The sequence below is a fragment of the Lepus europaeus genome, chromosome 15 (genome assembly GCF_033115175.1).
Source record: "Lepus europaeus isolate LE1 chromosome 15, mLepTim1.pri, whole genome shotgun sequence".
NCBI lineage: Eukaryota > Metazoa > Chordata > Mammalia > Lagomorpha > Leporidae > Lepus > Lepus europaeus.
Window position 1 is genome coordinate 82558448 of NC_084841.1, and position 17415 is coordinate 82575862.

Sequence of the window (17415 nt, forward strand, 5' to 3'; positions counted from 1 at the left end):
CAGTCCCTCCTAGTCAGTCTGGAAATATTAACTAACTCTGTTACTGCTGGGCCTTTTTCTATAATACTTTACCTGTTGAATTTCAGAGGTGCTACTTTAGCCCAGGACACTTGACAGCCGCCGGGGTGGGGCAGTGTGTTGTTCTCCAGGGTAAGGAGCACACCGCTGTGCAGCAGCCAATAGAAAATCGGGATCTTTCCAGTGGAAAGAACGGGGCCATCAAAGAAGGAGATACCCTTCTCCGAAGGGAGGAGAGAACTTCCACTTTGACTATGACCCTATCGGAATAAGATCGAAGTCAGCGAACTCTAAAGGCTTCCATAGCCCTGGCAACTCATGACTAGAGCCTAGGGAGATTACTGACGCCATGAACAGGAGTGTCAAATTGTTAAATCAGCAACAGGAGTCACTGTGTACTTACACCCCATGTGGGATCTGTCCCTAATGTGTCGTCTAAAGCGAAGTGATGCTATAACTAGTACTGAAACAGTATTTTTATACTTTGCGTTTCTGTGTGGGCACAAACTGATGAGGTCTTTACTAATTATATACTGAAGTGATCTTCTGTATATAAAGGGAATTGGAAATGAAAAAAAAAAACAACCTGGTGTTAAAATGGAAATGGCATAGAAAATTAATTAATTTGAAAAAAAAATTATGTAGGATCTCTGTCTTTAATGTGCTGTACATTGCTATTTAATGCTATAATTAGTAATCCAATGGTAGTTTTTTCACTTTGTGTTGCTATATGGGCAAAATGTTGAAATCTTTACCTAATATATACTAAACTGATCTTCTGTATACAAAGAGAATTGAAAATGAATCTTTACATGAATGGAAGGGGAAAGGGAGTGGGAAGGGGGAGGATTGCGGGCGGGAGGGAAGTTATGGGAGGGGGGAAGCCATTGTAACCCATGGGCTATACTTTGGAAATTTCTATTCATTAAATAAAAGTTAAAAAAAAAAAAAAAAAGAAAATCGGGATCTTTGCCCATCAGACCAGATGCTGAACAGCAGCGATTTCAAAACCAGAGCACAGCACTGTAGTCCAGCTCCACCTACCCCTTCCTAGCAATGCCACGGGGGACGTGTTACTTAGCTTCTCTCAATGATACATTTTCAAATAGTAGTATAATAAAAATTGACTATTTCTTTCCTTTCAATTTTTTTTTTAAAATCTTATAATATTTGTGAGGCAGAAATAGGAGAGAAAGAAAAAGATCCCATCCACTGGTTTATTCCTCCACTGCCCACAAAGGTCAAGGCTGGGCTGGAGTCCAAGCCAGGAACTCTAACCAGGTCTCCCCTGTGGCTGGCAGGAACCCAACTACTTGAGCCATCACTGCTGCCTCCCAGGGTCTGCACTAGCAGGAGGCCGAGTGAGGAGCCGAAGCCAGGAACCAAACCCAGGTACTCCGACATGGGCCATGGGCGTTTTGCTCTGTGTCTTAACCACAAGGCTAAATGCCTACCCTGTAATATTTTTGAAGCTGTCACAGAGCCTGAGAAGTACAGGAGCGGGGTCCATTCTTCAAAGCCTGTCACAGAGACTGGTTTCTTTTTGCCCACATCTTGTAACCAAGAGACAAGGGCAAGTGCAAAGAACGGGCCATCAAAGAAGGAGGTACCTTTCTCTGAAGGGAGGAGAGAACTTCCACTTTGATTATGGCCTTGTCTAAATAAGGTCAGAGTTCGTGAATATAAGAGGCTTCCATAGCCTTGGCAGCTCATGACAAGAGCCTCGGGTGATTACTGATATCATAGAGTGTCAACTGTTAAATCAACAACGGGAGTCACTGTGCACCTACTCCCCATGTAGGATCTCTGCCCTTAATGTGCTGTACTATGTGAATTAACAGTATAACTAGTATTCAAATAGTTCTTTGTAATTTGTGTGTCCGTGTGGGCACAAACTGTTGAAATCTTTAGTTAGTATACAGTAAGTTAATCTTCTGTATATAAAGCTAATTAAAAATGACTCTTAATGAAGAATGGGATGGGAGACGGAGTAGGAGATGGGATGGTCTGTGGGTGGGAGGGTGGTTACGGGGGTAAAAACCGCTATCCAAAAGCTGTACTTTTGAAATTTATATTTATTAAGTTTTTTTTTTTTTTTAAAGAGACAAGGGCAGCTCACCTTCCTGTTTCTCACCTCCATCCCACACTGCATTGCCCTTGCCAAAGCTTCAGACAAAACTTCCCAATAGTCAATGTCCAAACCACAACCGGGAATTTGTGTTTAAACATAAGAAAGCATATTTTTAAAGGAATCTACAAAAATCAGTATGAAAGTTCAAGTTTTACCTTTCAGTCTGTAATGAATTAACTGAGCCTTTTCTAAAAGCATGGAAAGAAAAAGATCAAAGGTCAAAACAGCAGAGAACACAGCAGACAGACAAAAGCTGTATACCCTAGTAGAGGCAACACTTTGATAGTTCAGAGATCCAATGAAAATGGCTAATCAAATTCTAAAGGAAAATACCTTCCAAAGGACTTAATTTGAGGATTACAAATTGGTTATAAACCAGTTGTAGATTTTAAAGAGCATCACACTGTAATTCTTAATGTCTTTATCCCATCCACTGTACAAGACCGCAATGAATGATAGTCACTAAACTAAAACAAGTCTAAAAGCCCGTTTTATTTACACATGTTACAGATTAACAAGCATCACAATGTTCACTTCTGATTAAAGTTCTTTATTTGAAATGAATAAAAAGCAAACAAAATCCCACATACCTAGTCTGGGAGGAAATGAAGTTAATGGGGCCATGATAAGTTCAACAGAAGTTAAATTCACCAGGAAATATTCTTCTAGCTCCGGTGTATCATCCTGCAAACATTATACTCTTTAATTCCTTTCATTATGCTGACAAAGGAATTACCCTTCATAAGTGCTTTTAGAATTATCTCAAATATATACAACATACAGAAAATAAAAATCCACATAAAGATACTTAAAATAGAAAAAATAATCATGAAAGGATTAAACTATGCCTGCTTGTGTAGGAAGTTATTGAATCACATGAAACCATTGAAGCATTGTGACATTTTTAAGTTATATAAACCAACTACAAACCTATCTTAAACATAAACAAAAAAATTTAAATTACCTTAATATCCAACAATTAGACTGAGGAACTGAAAGATACCATCAAAAAAATATAGGCTTCACAGTTATGGAGACCTAATATCAAATTCTATTTTACAAGTATTACTTAAATTCTAGGGCCTCATTTCTACATTCTTTCTAATAGTAATTATTTTGGGGCCGGCGCCGCGGCTCACTAGGCTAATCCTCCGCCTTGTGGCGCCGGCACACCGGGTTCTAGTCCCAGTCGGGGCATCGATCCTGTCCTGGTTGCCCCTCTTCTAGGCCAGTTCTCTGCTGTGGCCAGGGAGTGCAGTGGAGGATGGCCCAAGTCCTTGGGCCCTGCACCCCATGGGAGACCAGGAGAAACACCCGGCTTCTGCCATCGGATCAGCGCGGTTTGCTAGCCGCGGCGGCCATTGGAGGGTGAACCAACGGCAAAGGAAGACCTTTCTCTCTGTCTCTCTCACTGTCCACTCTGCCTGTCAAAAAAAAAAAAAAATTATTTTGGGATGCAGTTGTAATATTGTTTGAAAATAATGTGATTGTGGCCTACACAGAATGCTTTATAAAGTATATTTATTACTAATCACTAGTCTATACAATAGCCATAAAAACCAAACGGATGCCCAACACAAAAGGATTAGCAAAACCCACATCCAGGCACACACCCACATACATACACACAGGTGGGTGCTTCAAAAAGCTCATAGAAAACAAAACTTAAAAAGTAAGTTTACTTTAGTGCAAAACATTTTGAAATCCATGTATACGAGGTCTTTGAACGTTCATGGAAATGCATTGATTTCCAAATCGTTCCACATCAAGAGAGACATCTTTTTACTTCAAGTTTCCACAAGTTCTCTGAAGATCCCTCATACGTGTCTACACACACATGGAGTATCAGTACATATGCACCAACCTACACTTTTGTCTTCACTGTATTTAATGGAGATAGGTTTCCACGTGAAAACACTCAGTGAAGATCATAGTCTCCAGATGATACTGTGTAGTACAGGGACCAACTTGAGCTACAGATGTGTGATAAGAAAGAACTGTGTTCCTGCTGTGCCAACTGCCCCAAATCCCATGCCCCTGCCCCCAGGGCAGCTGACCTCTGAGTGAACAGACCCTAATACTCTAAACCTATTGCTACTCAGGCAGAAGAAATGGTTGCAGAGACAAAGAAAAGTGGAACTAAAAGCCCATGTTCTAAAACTAGACCCAGGAATGGATTTGTTTATCAGTTAAGACACATCCCACAGGTGAGTGCCTGGTTTGATTCCTGGCTTCTGACTCCAGCTTCCTGCTATTGCAAACCCTGGGAGGCAGTGGTAATGGCTCAAATGAATGGGTTCCAGTCACCTATGTGGGAGACCTTGGTGGAGTCCCTGGCTCTCAGCTCTGCGCGCAGGTTGAGCTATTGCAGGCATTTAAGGAAGAAACCAGTGGGTAGGAGCCCTTTGTCATACTCTTTCCTCCCTCGATCTCTCACAAATAAATATTTTCAAAAAATGTTTTAGCCAGAGCTGTGGCATAGAGGGTAAAGCTACCACTTATCACATCGGCATCCCACAGAGGCATCAGTTTGAGTCCTGGCTGCTCCAATTCTGATGCAGCTCTCTGCTAATGCACCTGGGAAAGCTGCAGAAGATGGCCCTTGCACCCAAGTAGGAGAGCAGATGAAGCTCCTGGCCTTGGATAGGCCCAGCTCTGGCCGCTGCAACCATTTGGGGAGTGGACAAGGACACGGAAGACTGCCTGTCTCTGCCTCTCCTGTATCTCTGCCTTTCAGATAAATAAATCTTTAGAAACATTTTTCTAAACTAGACCTGTGCAGACAAGAATGGGGACTATAAGCTTTCTACTCTAAAATTAACAGAACTAGGAAACATAACTAGTCTTTATTACATTTGGTTTATAGATTACACATTTGAACGATGACCTACCTGCACTAACGTTCACATCTGTGTTACATGTCCCATCCTGACATAATACTCCCTTTCATTTTATAGCTTAACAGTTCTCACAATATTACACCAGGTCAGAGTGCCACAGAAATCAGCAAATTAAGAGTTACCAACTTTAGAAGGTTTATGCTATAGTTTTGTAAAAGTAAAAAGCCTCCGAGAGGATAAAAACTTTTAAAATGCTATCTCCAAAACACATAGTAATTCCAGTTTTTTTTCCAAATGCATTATTATTTTCTCTTCTCCCCAACCTCTACTTCAACACTATGTCCTACCCCCTGCCCTATGTGCTATGTTTATAAACCTCTTCGTAGCTGAAACATTAAATCCCAAGACAGCCCAAGATCTTACAATATGAAAGATCATGTAAGAAAGCAATTTCAGTCACCAGTGATTACTTTAAGCTTTGGCTGTAATCACATTTTATGCCATCAGCCTCTAGTGAGTTCCCCCACTATCTCTAATTTAATCAATCCCACCAGAAAAAGATTCTAGCCTACATGGATTTGCTGGTCCAGTGAATCATTCGGAAGCATCAAAAAGCTGCTTTGAAATCTCTTAGGCCAATGCCATCCCAAAGGGAATTGCCTTAACAAAATTCTCTTTATCACAAGGTGTTTTTATAAAAAATATAATGAACAGTAGGGCTGCCTATCTCAACAACAAGGGAAGCCCCAAGGTGGTTTAAGAAAGAAAAATCATCAGCAGCAATAAGTTGATAAGCAATAAGCAATAAGGCACCAGCAGGGAGATCAGAATGATCAGAAATAAATTCACCAAGTTTCTAGAGATTATAGTTGTAGAGTAGACAAACCTTATATTAAATTTTTAAATAGAGAACTAGAATTATCAGATAATCCTAGTCTTCATAAAATCTTACGTCCTAAAACGCAAAGCTTTTAAAAGTCACTAAGTGTTACTACGTCTGTTACGGATAGAATATTCCACCAAGTTCTACTTCCGTGCAGGCACTTCAGGTTTAGTAACAATAGCAGGACAATTACGAGTTTTACCTCAAGGACAGTAATGTTGATGGCGGCTGCTGTTTCCCCTTCTTCTAAAATCAGAAAGGCAGTTACAGGGACGAAGTCAACTTCTGGCTCTGCTAGGTTTCCTTCTGTTTGGTTCTTCAGACTTAACATTCCTGGAACCGTGGCATAGGTGACATTGACAGAACCTAAACGAATCCGTTACGAAAAGGCCTTATGATTAAACTGGTTAAATGTCTCAGTGTGAACATTTTGTCTTTCACAGAATCGCTTGGTTGACCCATTTCCCCACTGCTTCCTACATTCATCCAAGATCTTTACATGCGGTGGCTCAGTGACATCCTGGTCTGAGCGAGGCCCATTTCACTTCCTCTAGACTGAGTTTGGCGATGTGATTTCCTTTGGCCAATGGTACGAGGGGAAAAGTGGTGATGTGCTAGTTCTCAGCCTAGTCCTCCAGGGCCTTTGTGTGTTCTCCATTGCTGTCTTGCACCTCTACTGGTCACAGGAGAAGAACGAGACCCAAACGGAGCAATGCGAGCCCTGGCCATGCCCAGCTTTGATCAGTGGGCCCACAGCCAGGCTATGCTGCTGAGATTTCATGGTTGGTTGCTACACAGCATTTCTGAACGTGGGTCATTCATGTCATCTTTTCAAAAACAAGCTGTGAAGTTCTCTCCTGAATTAACAAAGAATATGCTTTTCCTGGCCCCAATTTACTTTGGCAATGTCTCTCATTCGCAATATTAAAAAGCACTTGTCTGGAAACCCTGTTCATTCTAGAGTGATACAAACCTAGAGATCCGAATTCTCTGTTGATGAAAAGTTGAATTGTTATGTTAGCCTCTTGTACTAAAAGGAATCGTGATGAAAGAGCAAAATTTACAACTCCATGTGGCTCATCACTGGCCTCCACTGTCAGGGCAGCCACGTATCCTTGAGCATCAAGCAGAGCCGTTCCTGCTGCTGGTACTCCTGAAAGCAACAGGGAATGCATCAAGAGATCTAACAGTAATGTTGGCATTGGTTTCCAAATACTGACAACCTAACCCCACACTTGAGTCAGGTAACCAGAGAGGGTCATCCTCTCAAAGAAACCAGGTCAAGGCAAGCACTGTGGAGTAGTAGGCTAAGCCTCCACCTGCAGCACCGGCATCCCATGTGGGCACCAGTTCGTGTCCTGGCTGCTCCTCTTCTGATCCAGCTCTCTGCTATGGCCTGGGAAAGCAATGGGAGATGGCCCAAGTTCTTGGGCCCCTGCACCGCATGGGAGACCTGGAAGCAGCTCTTGCATTCAGATCCACTTAGCTCCAGCCATTGGGGCATTTAGGGAGTGACCCAGTGATGGAAGACCTTTCTCTCTGCCTCTCAAGTAAATAAATCTTTTTTTTTAAAAAAATGGAAATGCATCTGAGGTTGGTATTGTGGTACAGAGGACTAAGCCACCACACAGGATGCCAGCATTCAACACGGGTCCCAGTTCAAGTCCTGGCTGCCCTACTTCCATCTCCCTGCTAACGCAGCTGGGAAAGCAGTCTAAGTTGTCCCAAGTATTTGGTGCCCTGCTACCTATATGAGACCCTCAGATGAAGTTCCAGGCTCCTGACTTTGGCCCGGCCCAGTCCCGGTCATTGTGGCCATTTGAGGAATGAACTCAATCGAAGATCTCTCTCTGTAACTCTGCCTTTTCAAATAAAGCTTTAAAAGATAAAGTTGACATGCATCTAATTGTTAAACACAGAGATGGCAACTACTATTTCTTTCCTTCTGAAAAGAGACATCAGGAAAAATTCAAAATTGAATTCTGAATTACCTTGTGTCTTGACATCATACAGAATGACTTGGTATACTTCTTTCTCTTCAGGTATCTTGTCATCCAACAAATGCACAAATATGGTTTTATTCAATGACCCCTATGTCAAACAGAAAGAAACCCAGCCCTCTATTGTTATTGATCATCAACAACCTCCTACATTTATTGGCCTTATAAATTTTTCATCCAAATATATTTCTATTTAAACAATTCAGTGGCTTAAAAAAACAAACTGCTGATTCATGGGAAAACAGGCTTAAAGTAGACAGGGTCTAACTGTGGGAGATCTGGAATGTTCAGCTCATCAATAGAAATCTCATCCAATGAACAATTTAGTATTGAGAATTTCAGACAAAGCAGCAAGTTGGGGAGATGAATACACAACATGAAGCAGGGAAAGGAAGACTCGTCACAGGGATCCCAGCTCTGAGACCACTGTAGTCCTCAAGCCATAAAGTAGGAAAGCCTTGTCTTAATATTGAGGCAAAAGAAATGGAGGGAGAAAACACATCAAAGAATGCGTAACCAGTGGTGTGGACAAGAGAAAAAGATAACGATGACAATACAGAGCTGCTGGTTTTCTATCCCATGGTCTTCAGAATGTGCTGTTTTCTCTCTAAAGTTGTTCCTTGTGGTATTACCTCAGGAAAGAAGAGTTCTCCAGTCAAGTTGGCAAAAGTGAACTCCAGATTTTGTCCAATAATTCTCCAGTTAACAGAAACATTTCCCCGGCCAGGGGGTGTTCTTATCACATGGAATTGCAAAATCTCTCCTGCAAGTACAATGTACAGATTGAATGCTGAATGAAAAGTGAATTTAACATTTGAACTCAACAAACCCAAGCATGCACCTAGAACAGCACCTTTTCTAAGAACATGACAAACGGGCTGTATTGAATTTTCTGGAAGCTTTATACATGCTTATTGTTTATTAACACAGGAATCTCACTTCAAATAATATTTCCATTTAATGAAACTTCTGGTAGTCTAACACGTAAAAGTTACAAAAGCACACGCTTAAATGGAAACTCAAACTTGAATACACTCCAAAACATGCACCAGAACATCAGTGTTCTGTGAATTCAAGAAAATAAAGTCTTCATGGTCAAAACTTGTGGGAACACAAGGAAGTTCTTCCTTCACTTCAAGAGGACACAAATTCCTTACACTGATATGCAATGTGATTTTACACAATGCATGCATTAAAATGCTTGCAAATACCTGAAAATCACATTTCTTTAGATTGTCACTTACATACACCATCAATGATTTTGTTTTATAAAAAGAAATACAAAGGAAAGGTGTCAAGCCTGTACATCAAGTCTGTAACTCCAAAGTTACAGCTTATTCTTTCTGGAAAACTGAGGTCTGTTCGATATTTTCTAGTCCCGACTTTTATCCCCATAGACTACTTCATAAAATAGAAATCATGATAGCCATTTCTTTAGCATTGCTAATAGTGGAAAGTAAGTTGCCACAGCGCTTTCTCATGGCCACCTGGTAGGCTGAAAATATGCTCAGAGCACGCATTTTGTAATGATGAGCAGCTCAAGTCAAAGTATGTTAACAAACTACGTCACTAAAAATCATCATGAAAATCGGATTTGAAAGGCTATAAAAGATGATGTTGTGTTGACACATCATGGAAATTCATCAGTATTAGAAATATCATTTTACTTAGTTACACAAGTGACTTCTGAGTATAATAAAATCTTACAACATTCTTTAAGCCAGCAAAATAAACATTTTTCAAATGTTTGTTAAATGATTTTTAATTACTTCTAAAGATAAACACAAGCAAATATTTCCAGTAGAAGTTTCTTAACTGTCATGAATTTAGAGACTATTAATTTTAATTACTAACAAATCGAATTTCTATTAAATTCAAACACACAAAACTTCAGTATACTAAATTGTTCTGAGTGTATAGAATATAAGAAGGCAAAAGCATCAGACTCTTAAAATACATGTTTAAGCACTTCAATACAAAAAAAAGTAGTCAGACTATGTGTTGGATTTTTTAATCATTTTTTTTATTTTAAATCTAGGGAAAGACAGACCAACAGATAGAGCTCCCGTTCACTGATTCATTTCCTAAATGTCTACAATGACCAGGGGTGGGCAGATGCCAAAGCAGGAAGCAAAAAAATGCAATGTAGGGGTCCACTTACTTGAGCAGACACTGCTGCTCTGGGGGAGGTGGGGGGCAGGAGCTGGAGTCAGAAACCAGAGCCAGGAATCGAACCCAAGCACTCTCAAGTGGCTTAATCACTAGGCTCACCCTGCTCCCTGGATACTTATCACTTCATAAGCATATAGGTACTTTTAGATTGGAATCTGATTCTCCCAAGACTGGGTTTAACTAAAAGACTATATAATCAGCCATAATTGACAGTGTATCATTGAGTTTTAATGCTTATATAATTCATATGAACTATAAACATTGCTGTAAAAATCTATATTCTTCCTATTGTGCACACAGAATTTTTTACAGGTCAAGTATGTATTGAGAAATAAAGTTTATTATTGAAAAGCACAGAGACATCTTGGGGTGATAAAGCTATTTCAGCTACTCTGTCTAGTGACAAAGATGTTCAGAGAATCCCAGTTCTCAACTTTTTGAAATCACAAAATCTGTCAGCTCAAAAAACATTGTGAGTTTGATCAAGTGTTAAAAATGCAAAGAATACTAAAATGGCAAGAAGAGAAAATGTAGGTAGATTCCTATTGAAGGAGATCCTATAAACATACATATGGTTGCAAGCTTGTACATAAAGACTTAGAAATACACCACTTTAAGGTGAAAATAATAAAAACCCTAGTCAAGAATAAAGCAAAATCTTCCTTCAGACTTACTATGTGGAAAAAATACTTGAAGTCTAATACTACTTAATAAGCTCACCTCTGAAAATTTAACAAGTTACCTTGGAAGTAACTTGCAAGGAATTATTCCAAGAAACACAATTTGAAGCATGACAGACACACACATAAATATGGGTCAAAGTATTTCTTGAACACATCATCTTGGTGAGATAATCGCATATGTATCCAATCAGCCAACAAGAAGAGCAAGAGAATTCTCTAATCAATTTTCCAAATGGAAGTATTGAACCTACTGCTTTAAAACAGACTCCAGGAAGCAGGTCTACTTAGATGCCTCCTGGGCAAAAACAAGTGGGTAGAGCAGGCTATTGTCTGTGTGAAGAGCCAAAGAACCACACAAGAAAAACTCAGAAAGGACTGCTTAGTCTCCTGTATTTAAGGGCAAGCAGAGGTGGAGACTCCTAGCCAGGGTTTGCTCTAGCTACCAGCTAGCAAACATTTACTAGGTGCTAAGCTCTCCTCCAGTTTCTGCCGAGAACAGACTGCAGAGGGCCTGTACCTAACAAAGAGTCTGATTAAATTACTGGAAAAATTATCTTGATAGAAAATCCAGAGTCCATCAAAAGCAGGGGACATTTTTTAATCCTCAAGCAGAAGGACTTATCAAGTTGTGTCTAGGCTTGCCTAGCACAGAGAAAGAATACAACTGAAAAAAATGTATTTAAATAACCCGAAGTGTTTTACCCACTTATTCCTCAAACTGATTCTTTTTACAAAGACAAAAACCAAGAAAGTGGATAAACATAATGGAAAAGATAAAAACCAAATTTTAATACACATGTTCACATCGCATAATATACCACCAAAATTGACCACATCCTATGATTGAAGGAAAATGGTTTAAAAATGTATAGGAACATGAAAAATGTGAAGCACATACTGTGAGTATGAGTAGTTAAAAATAAAGTGTTTCTAATATGGATATCCTATATATAGTTTTGAAAAGAATCACATTTCTCTTTCAAATCTTTGCAAAGAAAAAGTATTCATGCTATCTCCAGGAAAAGGAAAAAGAACATAATTCCAATGAACATAATTGTGATGCAGGTGAGGGTGTGTAAAACCCCTAACACAGACCTACGGAGAGCACATCCATCATTCTCGATTTCTAAATTTGTCCATTACATTTGAAATAAGTATTTACCACTCTCCAATTGTTTTAGAATCAAAACACAGGAGTAAGATTCCATAGAACTCCAGACGTTGTTAAACACTAAGGCAATTCTTCCCCATAAATCAAAAAGATATTCTTGAGCCAGAAGTACAGCATGGTCCACACTTTAATCACATAAATGAACACTCCAAACACTAGGCCAAAAGCAGTGTGAACACTGCTAAAAGCTCACCCAACAAGATTTTCTTCCCTTATTAATTTAGTAATTATCTCTGAATCACCATGAAGTTTTCATTCACTTTTGGAAACTCATCTGGAGACATATTTTCTATGCAGTTTTCATGGTAATATAAAGACAACATACACAAAATACTGAATTCCTGAGGCCCAATATGTATTTGAAAAAAGGAAAATAACTTTATACTCAAGAAAAGGCTTAGGGAAAAGAAAGTAAGCGGGGGGGGGGGGCGCTTTTTTCCACCCCAGCTCCCTTTTTATAATCTCCTTGGTCTCTTCCCAGCTGGCTCGCCTCGCCCTGCCCTACAGAGCTTCATGCTGCACCCATAATTATGGCATTTCTTCTTCAGTCCACAAAGACTACGTTCACTAAGCTGACTGCAACTGGCACCATTGAAAATCCTGATTTCATCTCTAATCAAAGTTTGGTTCCCTCGTACGAGACCTGGCTATACCAATTGTTATTGTAACTCAAGTTACTTGAACTGTTCACCCAAAGTTCCTGTGCTGTCAAGTTCTACAGCAGATAAAGTTCAAGCATGGCAAAGTCTCTGCACAGAGGTGCCCTCCCTGTGTCCTGGGCCGTGGATGCCACACAACTGGGTTTAACCTCCACCACTCTGAGACCACGTATATATAGTCTCTCTCAAAGTTCATGTTCCTGTGTCAAAACCCACTGTGCTGTTACTTCCACTTCATAGGAACGCCACTAAAGTTAAGTGAAACAATGGATGAGGCGTGGCAGGCACACAGGAACACTCCACAAATGCTGCTGCTGCTGCTGCTGCTGCTGCAGTTAGTATTAATTTCTCCAGCAGGCCCTTTTACTTGTATGATTATAAACAACCTTTTGATAGCTGGTGATCAGCCTTTGGACTGGAGGAATGGCAACTGAGTAGTCACTGTTGCTCATTATTGCTATGACAGCATGCAGTATTCAACTACTAAGAAAAGCGAAGAGTGTTGGAACATGGCTCCAACGCTTGTGTAGGTAAGGTCAGTACAGCTGCAAGGTGGGCGTGCAGCGAGGGAAAGGTAATGCACACTTTGACGTGTTTTGTTTCCAGCACGCCACTGACTGACTGATCCTGTCACGTCATCCTCCTCCCTGGGTCTCAGCTCTAGTTTCTCATCTGTAAAACGGAGGTCCATGGGCTCCTGCACCTGCATGGGAGACCAGGAAAAAGCACCTGGCTCCTGATCGGTGCAGCTCTGGCCATAGCGGCCATTTGGGGAGTAAACCAACAGAAGGAAGACCTTTCGAGGTCCAGACTCACAATGCTACATGTTCTTCATTTCTCGTCCTTTCATGCAATCTTTTAAATTCTAGACACAAACTAGGTAGTAAAACACAGGTTATAAAAAAAACCTTTTACCTCACATCCAGATTATTCAGAAACAAAAAATATTGGTATAATACTGTAAACAAATTGAACTTACACTAAATACACAAAACTCTACCTAGAACATTAAACATTAGGTTCAAGAAAATTATTTTTAATGCACATTTTTAAGATTTTCTAGTTTGGCACTTTGGCTCTGAAACAAAAACATGATATAAAATCTAGACTAAAACAGTCACTGACTAGACTATTTAATAGTAACAGCTACCACTGAGCACACACTACGCTTGCCAGGAACTATGCTAAGCACTTGACATTTACCTCTTACCTACCCCTCACAAAGAAACCTAGGAGGTCAATCTACTTCCTGTCATCAAGCAGAGGAGAATGCTGGGAATGCCAGCTTTGACCAACTTCCTTGCAATAACTCCAGTACAGAGCAGCAAGACAGAGTGTAGTATGAGTTGGCAAACTCCTAGATCTAGTTAAACAGTTTACTGCATAGACTTCTCCCAAAGAAACTCTGAAAAGATTAACACATAGAGGTCAACCAAATTGGTGGGGGTGAGGAGAACAGAATCTTTAAGTGGCTAAACAAAAAATGACATCCATGGAAAATAGAATGAATATGCTCAAGAGAACAGCAAACCCACCTTCGTGACCTATGACAGATCTGGAAGCTGTCTGAAAGCTAACAATTCCTGCCACATTGTCATTGGCCAGAATGTGCACTGTAACAGTGTCGGAGCTGGGCAAAATTCTACTGCCGCCTTCGGTGTACACCAAACTAACCACGATGCTTTCATCATCCTCCGGCTCGGAATCATCCAGAATGGTCACAGTGACCGTCTTCTTGGTTTCACCTAAAGAAATTAAAGGAGTAAGAAGTAGAGTCACAAAGTTACCCATGTAGGCAATTCCGAAAGGTCCAAAATTACTTCTAATTTAAAAAAAAAAAAAAACCACTGCTCAGAATGGGAATAGGAGATGGAGGAGAAAGAAGGGTAGGAGTACTGGCAGGTGGGAGGGTACAGTTGGGAAGTATCACTATATTCCTGAATCAATATTTAGGAAATACATTAAATTTGTATATCTTAAGTAAAATTAAAAAAAAACAATTTAAGTATTTAGTGAAAATACAAAAAAAAAATCTGAGTGAATTATAATAGTTCAGCACCAAGAACAATAGTAGCTCCATGATAAATTTTGTACAGTAATCTATATACTCTTTCACATATAAAACACTGTAAAAGTTCATTAATGTGGACATATTACAGAAAAGCACATCTGAAGGTCCGAAATGGTAAAGGGTAGAAGGATTTCAAAGAACCATGGCTTCACTTCCTGGTCCTCAAGCCAAAATGACCAGGAAAGAGCTGTGAAGTATCTTCTGTTTAGTAATAGCTCTTCAGTAGAGTGGACTCTCATCAGCATTCTGGAATTACTGTGAATAACTTTAAACAAGTATCCAACTCATTATCTTTAAAGACCAGGGACACTTAGGAAATGGTGGAGCAGAAAAGGGGTGGCAAGTTCTGAGGGAAAGAACCAGTTTCAAATGAGATGCGTCTTTGGGTAACTACACAGGATAGAGCACAGTGAAGGAAGGGAGTTGAAAATTCCAAGGGGTGAGTTACAGAACCAAGGGCCAAGCAATCTACTATGTAATTTGGTGTAGAACCCCACAGGGTACCTCTGAATGTCCCTAATCCCTACACAGCTTCTGCTATTCAGCATAGGATGCACCTTATTTAATTCCTCCTCACTTTCTGCAAAGAGTGATGGGATGAGAAATTAAAAAGCAGGAAGGAGAAACAAGGGTAAATGCATGTTCTTGCTCCTGATGCTGTGCATTTTTGTCAGCACAGCAGTGTCAAGGTCACCTCATTATCAAGGAATCTAGAATGACAGCAAGTATATAGCTCATTGTGTGATAACATCACAATTCAAGAATCACTTGTATAATGCTATTCCTTAATAACATTCTTTGCACTTATCAAGACCACTGGAAAATCGATTTTCATCTTGACTCCCACCTCCTTATATTTTCATAATGGTCTTTGAAATAGGAAGAAGTATTACCAATTACCACCCTGTGCCCTTTCCATTAGGGATATCAGATTCCACAATTTCCCAAATCATTTTCTAGGAAAAAAAAAAAACATAGAAATGCTTCCTACTATGTTAAAAATTTAGTCTAAAAATCATTTTTATTAAAAGTTTGTTAAAATATCATATATGTATCATAACTAGTTTGCCCACAAAAGTATATGCATTAAGAAGTTAAGCAGCTACAATTAAGAAGATAAATATCATCTATTAAGTCCATTTCTTAACATATTAACATATTACCTGAAAATATCTTGGTAACACCCTACTTACCCTACTTACGAATGGTCAATCATTAACAAGTTAGTTCACCTGTATTTTCCAGAACCATACATTTTCATAGTAAGAATGTAGACATGAAAAATTATTTGAAATATGATCCACAATCATAAAAGCACCATGAACCTTTACCTGCGAGAACCAAAATCCAATTAGAACCACTGCTCACCTTCTGCAAAAGTCAGAATATCTCCAGCTCCTACAAAGTCTACACCTTCAGTAGCCGTCCCGCCTACAACACGCCACTCAACGGTCACCTGACCCAAGCTGCCTCCTGTCCTGTGTATCACCAGCTCCACTGGGAGTTGGGGCTGCTCCTGGACTTCCACAAATAAGCCATCTTCTGAAGCATTGGGACTAATGCTGTAGATGACAAACACCCCAAATGCATCACCATTTAGTGCTATGACCACTGTGGATGTATTCAGCCATCCAACAGTTGGCTGATTTTGCAAACTGGCTGTGAGGTTCATGAGGTGAACTTCCAGGAGAGAAATCAGAAAGCTCTCATCCATCTCTGGAGAATCATCGGGAAGGATGCAAACGGTGAGATTTGCAAACTCGTCACCTTCCAGCATGATGGCCCATTGCCTCATCACAGGCTCATAATCGCCTCCAGCCATGGCCTGGCCACTAAAGAGAGATGCTACCCGGGTCATGTTTTTCCTGTAGGTCCAGAAGTCTGAGCTGTTGACAACAGAGCTAACCCATGATGTCATCCAGAAGCACTGGGGACCCTCAGCAGCACTGGAGAAGGAAAACGCTGAGCAAGCTTGCTCCTTGAGGCACAGGGTGGCGCAGGTGTCCCGGGGTTCCCGCACCGCAGACACATTCACCCAAGTTCTCCCAGGCAGATCAGGCACCCCTTGAACTGGCGGTTCGTAGTAGGAGAGTAAGTCGTGACCTCCTTCGACTGCAAGAGCCACTACATCAATGTCAGAAGTACTGTAGAACAACAGCAGCCGGCCAAAGCGCCCTCCGCTAAAATGTGGAGTGACAATCAGAAGACAGGTTAAGCACCCAGAGCAATGTGTGGATTTCATTTAGAGCAGAAAAATGCCTATTGAGGTTTACACTTCTAAAAAATGACTCGAGTACTAGTTCAAATGTACCCATGTTTTTAGATTATTTCTCTTTCAACATTTTGTTTCCCCCTGTGAAGGGAAGCCTTGCTTGTTTTTCATCAAGGCTTCTTTCTGATCAGGCTAGGATAATATCTTGCAAGATATGCAGATGGTACGCGTTTCAGAACTGCCAGTTAATTTTCATTACTAGATGTTACTGCAAAAGTGATAATGCTACCAGCACGAGTCCGTTTAGGAAATGTGGCCGCTTATCACAAAGACCTGCAACCTCATACTCTCGCGTTCTGAAGCTCAGTGGACAACCAACAGCAGGAGAAACGGAACCTGACAACCAACTCCTTCAGACAGCACCCGACTGTTCTTTAACCTAGAGATAGGTTTTATTTAAATTTAATAACAAATTAAATCACTGCATGTCTGGGGTGAGAAAGTCCAGTGACATAGATACAATAAAGATTAATAGGCACACTGCCATTAACACATGATAGTAACCTATCAAGTAA

General features: G+C 40.3%; 1 protein-coding gene across 1 annotated transcript in view; it reads right to left on the minus strand.

Moving 5' to 3' along the window:
• Positions 1–17415, minus strand: part of ADGRV1 (adhesion G protein-coupled receptor V1) — a 568898-nt gene that overhangs the window by 467783 nt on the left and 83700 nt on the right. Inside the window, exons 33-39 of the mRNA XM_062211963.1 lie at positions 15997–16808; positions 14093–14302; positions 8505–8635; positions 7864–7963; positions 6846–7025; positions 6075–6238; positions 2740–2833 (exon numbers count right to left, since the gene is read on the minus strand). Of these exons, the coding sequence (XP_062067947.1) occupies positions 2740–2833; positions 6075–6238; positions 6846–7025; positions 7864–7963; positions 8505–8635; positions 14093–14302; positions 15997–16808 (1691 nt within the window). The remainder of the gene's footprint in view (positions 1–2739; positions 2834–6074; positions 6239–6845; positions 7026–7863; positions 7964–8504; positions 8636–14092; positions 14303–15996; positions 16809–17415) is intronic.